Source organism: Magallana gigas, chromosome 5 (assembly GCF_963853765.1).
Source record: "Magallana gigas chromosome 5, xbMagGiga1.1, whole genome shotgun sequence".
In the NCBI taxonomy this organism is placed as follows: Eukaryota; Metazoa; Mollusca; class Bivalvia; order Ostreida; family Ostreidae; genus Magallana; species Magallana gigas.
Window position 1 is genome coordinate 4,486,513 of NC_088857.1, and position 7,398 is coordinate 4,493,910.

Here is a 7,398-nt window from a genome sequence, read left to right on the forward strand (position 1 = left end):
ACAGAATGAATCCGAAATTTTAATCCATACCCATACATGTGGGGGAAAAGCTAAATAAACTGTACATGGTTAAGGTGTCCACGAGGTCGGTACCTAAATTGTGAAGTCAATGGCCTCTTGGTTCCGGATGGGTGTGCCAATATGACCATATGTTATAAATGCATGTATAATATCTTTGAAAACCTTATTTACTCCCATACGTATTCGAGAAAAACCTAAATTCATGATTTTTATGTCCATGATGTCTTCCACCTAAGTTGTGAAATTTATAATCCCTGCTCCCCTGTACTTTTGAGAAGAACTAAATGCATGCTTATGATGTACTGTACATGAAGCTGTCTAGCTAGTTTCTGAAATTTATAGTTTCTGGGTCAGGGTCCATGCCATACATTATAGTGGGACCAATATGACCTCATATGATTAAAATTCAATCATGAGACTTTGACATGCCAAACTAATTACTCTGGTACTTAAGTGACCGTTAAGACTTTGGGCCATTTGTTTAAAAAATTAAGATAAATAAAAACAAAATAAATATTTCTGAATTGCCGTTATCTGACAAGAAAAATCTTTCTGTTGTAATATTATGAGACGATTGTCTAAGGAATTTTTCAATGTTAATTTCTGCCATTGCAGTTAACGTACCAAGGAGTTATTGAAATAAAAAGACCCCATAATTTATATATTTTTCATTAACCTTTTATAAAAGTTAAATATGCAATTGTCGATAGTCCGTCTCTTCTCAAAAATTAATTAAAATGCGTGTATTTCTTTAGTATACAACAAATCACACTTCTTAAATATCAGTTATGACATGTGATTAAATTGAAAATTAATGAATTCGAAGTATTATACATGGTATCTGCGCAAGTTACACAACCATTTACAGATATGGAATATCAGTTATTACATGTAAAATATTAAAATTGGTGAATTTATATTATGATCAGCTATGTAACAAAATGTTGTTTTTTTTTCAAAGTGTGATACATATAATGAATAAAAATGTATAACATAGGTATAATATAGTACTGCATGGTTATATCAATCCTGCTTCAAACGGATTTAACATTTTTCGATATAATCTATATGTTGTTTAAAATCACATTTATTTAAACAAACTGGATGTATTGAACTTCTTGTTAACGAGTACTGAAGCGATCTTACGGGTGTCAATTGGAACACTTACATACCAACAGGGGTGGCAACTGAGTGTCATTTGCTGATTAAAAAAATCTTGAAATAATCACAAGTATTTGTTTCATATACTGTATTTGTGTTATATATGTGTTTTAATCAATTAATTTGTTCATAAATGTGTTTGTTTCATTATTTTTGAATTTCAGTATAATATGGTATTTTTGACTTTTGAGACTTGCCCTGAGTTTATACAGTTTGGCTTGTCTTGAGGTTCTATTTTTGGATCAAAACCCGTTTGGGTAGTAATTCTGGTCAGTCGATTCTGATGGAGGGAAGTTTCTTATGTTCTAGTAATATTTGCTTAGCCTTTGAAGAAGGAAGGTGGATTTATTTATTGATTAATAATACATGTATTTGTGGAAGTTGGTTGCTCATAAATAGGTTAGTTATTTAAGTACATCTCTTTTAAATCTAAAAGGCTAAATAAGTGTTTAACCCTTTCAACGCCGATAGTCAGTAACGTATGTAACGTCATCTTGCCATACAGTGACGTCAACGTTAAGTAATGCGGTAAAACGCGACGTCGTGTTGCAACGTAAAAAGTCGCACCTGCTTATTTCATGAACATATTATGCACACCAATACTGTATTTATTACTCTTTAAATAAATTCAATATTTCATCATACCTATTTCTATGTCTATCATATATAATTAAAAAATCTTATCCGGTAGTTAACTTACATTGTTTCAACGTAAGCAGAGAAATAAGTTAAAGTCGACATGCGAGTATAACGTCTGTATTTCGTTTAAATCTTCCAGATTTTTTTTTGTATTCAAAATGCAATAAAAATCAACCGTATAATGGATGCAATATTTTACAAATTATTACAACATTTAGCGAGCAATAGCTAAAGGCACTTGCTTTCAACAATTCTCTCTCTCTCTCTCTCTCTCTCTCTCTCTCTCTCTGCTTTTCATTTTCCCCTTTTACACAGTCCCCTTATTTCTCTTTCGCTATTTTTGTCATTTATTTAAAATGAATGCGGGTGTGGTAAAGCCTAAAGCAGCGGTCGACACACAGCCCACTTCACAGTCTTGACACCACCACTGGATGCGTGTTTTCTTGAAACGGTCATTTCCAGCACACACCACGCACTTCTTCCTTTTCCCTTCTGGAATGACGGACGGGAAATGCCTCTCGGTGAGCCTCGCTAAGGTTCTGTGCTGTACAGGCACCAATCTCATCTGTCTGTTTCTGCTACCCTGCCTGTATCCCCCTATCAATTCCTGGCAGAGTTGCTGATGGAATTTTAGATGGTTCAATTTTTGCTGAACCAGGAAAGTGTCGCGGTAGCAAATGAATGCGTTAACTGAAAAACAATTATGAAATGTTTATGGTTGTATGAGACACCTCTATATTGTGACATACTTCCTATCGAAATAAACAATAAAATCAAGTAAAATTATTTTTTGCCTCAAAATCATTAGCTAACAGTGTAGCGCAATGGGTCAGTGGCCCGTTTCACAAAGCATACTTAGGACTAAGTTATATATTAGGAAAGAACTTTTTCCTAAGTTCATTACTTATCCGTTTCACTATTCCAGTCTCACCTTATGAAATTACTAAGTTATGTCTTAACTTTAAGACAGGTATACCGATGTCTTAGGAACATGGCGACTGTTTATATATAATGAAATGAATTACATGCATATTAAAGTTGAACAAAAATACAAGAAAAATCGAATTATTAGGACTTGTTCACTTAAATTCTTAACTGAAAACTTTAGAACTATCAAAATATACATATATTTCTTCAATTAATTTCTTTTGTGTATACTTTTGATTTTAACATTTTTTTTAAGATTATCTGGTCGCAAGCGCAGATGGTTAGCGGGTATTGTTATAGCTAGTGCACTGACGATAATCTTAGGAAATCTTTGTGAAACGGGCCCCAGAGCTCGAACTATGAATCTGTAGAAGTCATGAGTTCGAATCATGATGGGTTTTTTTACAATTACCTTCAAATTTCTGAATCTTAAATAAGTTAACCTATATGTTTGCGATTTTTCGTGTACCAACAACACTAAAACAGTTTAATTTTTAATGAAAACATGAAATCATACAATAACCGCTGCTGTGACAAGACTGTGAAACAATCGCAACTTCTCGGGCCTTTCCGGCAAGCTCGGAAAAACACCTCGAATGTATTACCTAGGCGTCCATGACAACCCCCCTATTTGTAAAACTTGAAATAAATAGAACACATTTTTATACCCCCGCTCCGAAGGAGAGGGGGTATACTGTTTTACCATTGTGTGTCTGTCTGTCCGTCTGTCTGTCCGTCCGTAACAAAAATTTCTGTCGCATTTATCTCAGCAACTATTTATCGCAGATGCTTGAAATTTTTACACAGTGTTTGTTAAGGCATGCCATATCGTGGGATATATTTTTGTACCAATCGGACGTCAACTTCCTGTTAAATGACGACTTTGCTTAATTTTTAACTAAAATTTTCAAACAAATTTCCGTCAAAGATTTCTCAGCAACTATCTATCGCAGATGCTTGAAATGTTTACACAATATTTGTATAGGCATGCCATATCGTGGGATATATTTATGTACCAATCAGACGTCAACTTCCTGTTAAATGACGACTTTGTTTATTTTTAGCAAAAATTTTCAAACAAATTTTTGTCAAAGAATTCTCAGCAACTGTTTATCGCAGATGCTTGAAATTTTTACACAGTGTATGTTAAGGCATGCCATATTGTGGGATGTATTTTTGTACCAATTGGATGTCAACTTCCTGTTAAATGAGTACTTTGTTTATTTTAGCCAAAATTTTCAAACAAATTTCCGTCAAAGATTTCTCAGCAGCTATTTATCGCAGATGCTTGAAATTTTAACACACTATTTGTTTTGGCATGCCATATTGTGGGATATATTTTTGTACCAATCAGATGTCAACTTCCTGTTAAATGACGACTTTGTTTATTTTTAGCAAAAATTTTCAAACAAATTTTTGTCAAAGAATTCTCAGCAACTGTTTATCGCAGATGCTTGAAATTTTAACACACTATTTGTTTTGGCATGCCATATTGTGGGATATATTTTTGTACCAATCAGATGTCAACTTCCTGTTAAATGACGACTTTGTTTATTTTTAGCAAAAATTTTCAAACAAATTTTTGTCAAAGAATTCTCAGCAACTGTTTATCGCAGATGCTTGAAATTTTTACACAGTGTTTGTTAAGGCATGCCATATTGTGGGATGTATTGTTGTACCAATTGGATGTCAACTTCCTGTTAAATGAGTACTTTGTTTATTTAAGCCAAAATTTTCAAACAAATTTCCGTCAAAGATTTCTCAGCAGCTATTTATCGCAGATGCTTGAAATTTTAACACACTATTTGTTTTGGCATGCCATATTGTGGAATATATTTTTGTACCAATCAGATGTCAACTTCCTGTTAAATGACGACTTTGTTTATTTTTAGCAAAAATTTTCAAACAAATTTTTGTCAAAGAATTCTCAGCAACTGTTTATCGCAGATGCTTGAAATTTTTACACAGTATTTGTATAAGCATGCTATATCGTGGGATTTATTTTTGTACCAATTGGACGTCAACTTCCTGTTAAATGATTACTTTGTTTATTTTTAGCCAAAATTTTCAAACAAATTTCCGTCAAAGATTTCTCAGCAACTATTTATCGCAAATGCTTGAAATTTTAACACACTATTTGTTTTGGCATGCCATATTGTGGGATATATTTTTGTATCAATCGGACGTCAACTTCCTGTTAAATGAGTACTTTGTTTATTTTAGCCAAAATTTTCAAACCAATTTTCCTCAAAGATTTCTCAGCAGCTATTTATCGTAGATGCTTGACATTTTAACACACTATTTGTTTAGGCATGCCATATTGTGGGATATATTTCTGTACCAATCGGATGCCAGCTTTCTGTTAAAGGTCAACTTTGCTTATTTTGCATATTCACATCAGAGCGGGGGTATCACTAGTGAGCATTGGCTCACAGTTATCTTGTACGATCTGTTGAGATGTGAGCTATACTTCATTAACGTAAACGATATACACTAAAATATAACACAGAAGCGACATACAAGACTGTCTAGCCGATACTTATTTTAATGGGAAGCGACTCCATTTTGTATAAAATTCTAACATCCGGTGATGTTAATACATTCGAGGTGTTTTTCCGAGCTTGCCGGAAAGGCCCGAGAAGTTGCGATTGGACTGTGAAAGAGGAGCTTTCACCACATTTTTAGACTTTTGAACTGGGGTTCAAACTGCAGAATTAATTGGTCCCCCAGATCGACTCCTCCCATTGTGTGGTTGTATTTTTCAACAACTGCTGGTATAGAGATGTCTCGTCCTTTGCCATTTGTTGTCTGTACAAATCTGTCGCAGATAATATTTTTCATTAGAATTATAGATATTGCAGAGAAAGGGGAGGGGGCGTATTTAATTGTCAAACGACGGCGTGGTGAATCAAATCTAAATACAACATGTACGTACCGTGGGGAACCGGTTGTAGTCAGAAATGAAACTACTCTTCTGTCTGCCCAAAGAATTGCCATGACTCCACCCCGTGTTTTCACGCGAATCTCTCCCTTCTGAATTGGTGTGGTTTTGAAACTGGAAGGCATCCCCTTTCGAGTTTTTATGACCGTGCCGGTACTGTGAGTCCCCTTATCCAGAAGGTCGTAGACGAGAGCAGGGCTTGTGAAAAAGCTGTCATAAGTGACGTGGTGATCCTTGTAAAAGTGAGGTTCCATCAGATCCATCACTGCCTGATAACCCTAGGGAAAATTCCTTATTACCATTAGCAGGGTGCGTTTCATATCATTTCTGGGATTAAAATTAGCTACAAATACTTGTGCATTATATTGAAATAATTAAGATATAACCAAAATGTTTAACAAAAGTGCGCATTAAAGGACAACATACTTGTCTATTCGGACTACGGCGTTCATTCCTTCTTCCTTTGTACACATTGATGTGGTGCGTGTACCCGGTGATAGAGTCTGACAACACCCATAGCTTTATACCCCATCGGTGGGCCTTCTTGTTGGAAATATACTGCTTTAACTGATGCCTGCCTTTAAAGCCAACCATGCGTTCGTCTACACAGACATCTTGATTTAGACTTGAAAGAACATAATAATTAAATCGGGAAATATTAACAAAAAAGTGACCAAGGCTTAACTAGTATTAACTATACATATTAATTTCTGACAATTATCCAAAGCATGAGACATTGTTTTGTTTTTTTTATTATTTTGTAATTCATTGCACGTGTACGAAGTACATGTGTTTGCAGTGTAGTATTCAAGAAGTTTTTTCATCAATTTAAATGATGATAAAATAATTATAAAAGCAGCAACATTTTGCTCGGGGAAGTATTTTTAAGCGAGCGCTCTGAGAGTTTTCGGGGGGGGGGGGGGGGGGCTTGTTTTTTAATGAGTTGGAATAAACAACATATCGCTGGGTTTAAGCATTTGATAAAATAGAAATGGGAATACTTTTTTCTCGTTTACACAGTTTTAATTTCCAAAGGTCTTGTCTTTATTGAAGTTTAAAGTATTTGACAAAACCCATGCCTGCATGATACGCGAAATACATATGAGAAACTCGGGGATAATTGGAATTTTATGAATCTAACTAAATAGTTTATATACATGTATCAATTTTTAACGGCTTATGAGGTGTTTTTATTTAAATTTAGTTATTAGCGAGAGCATTAAAAAATATGTGCCGAAATCCTCATTGGTTAGTTTGCTGCGTGCACTTGCTTTTGTAAGCGCACGATAAAAATTTACATCTGACAAGAACAATGCCATGTTACAACGCTCTTTTAAAAATTTCGCACTTTGAATTAATATAATTGTAATCGACATTTTAGTATACTATAGTTTTATGAATTTCTTGTAGTATAATTGGATGCATTAGCACGTTTATTTAGGAAAATGTCCATTACACAATTGGATAAAAGGTTTCTATCAATTTTATGCATGGTTTTCAGCCTGGAAATTTTCTTTTTACTATCGTTTCCCACCCTGTTTCGAAATAAAGAGATTCTCTAGACGCAAAAATAGATAATCCTGTGACAATCTTGCTGCATTGTATTTGTTCTAACTTTGACTTCCTAATAAGTTTAAATTTGAGTTTTTTTCTGTAATTCCAATGTCTTTTGTGCATTTGCTAAAATTGTTCAGGGTTTGGTCGAATTG

At 34.3% G+C, this 7,398-nt stretch overlaps 1 protein-coding gene across 1 annotated transcript; it reads right to left on the minus strand.

The window, feature by feature from the left end:
- Positions 1 to 5,194: 5,194 nt before the first annotated feature.
- LOC136275893 (piggyBac transposable element-derived protein 4-like) lies at positions 5,195 to 6,508 on the minus strand. Its single transcript, XM_066086130.1, has 3 exons — positions 6,116 to 6,508; positions 5,684 to 5,967; positions 5,195 to 5,566 (listed from the first exon to the last, which is right to left on the minus strand). The coding sequence occupies exons 1-3, from the start codon at positions 6,281 to 6,283 to the stop codon at positions 5,419 to 5,421; spliced, it is 600 nt and encodes a 199-aa protein (XP_065942202.1). The 5' UTR covers positions 6,284 to 6,508; the 3' UTR covers positions 5,195 to 5,418.
- Between the last annotated feature and the right edge of the window lie 890 nt (positions 6,509 to 7,398).

Coding starts and splice junctions, on each gene's coding strand:
- LOC136275893 (XM_066086130.1), bottom strand. CDS start 6,283: ATGGTTGGCTTTAAAGGCAGGCATCAGTTAAAGCAGTATATTTCCAAC. Junction 5,968..6,115: donor GCCGTAGTCCGAATAGACAA/GTATGTTGTCCT, acceptor AATTTTCCCTAG/GGTTATCAGGCAGTGATGGA. Junction 5,567..5,683: donor ACTACAACCGGTTCCCCACG/GTACGTACATGT, acceptor TATCTGCGACAG/ATTTGTACAGACAACAAATG.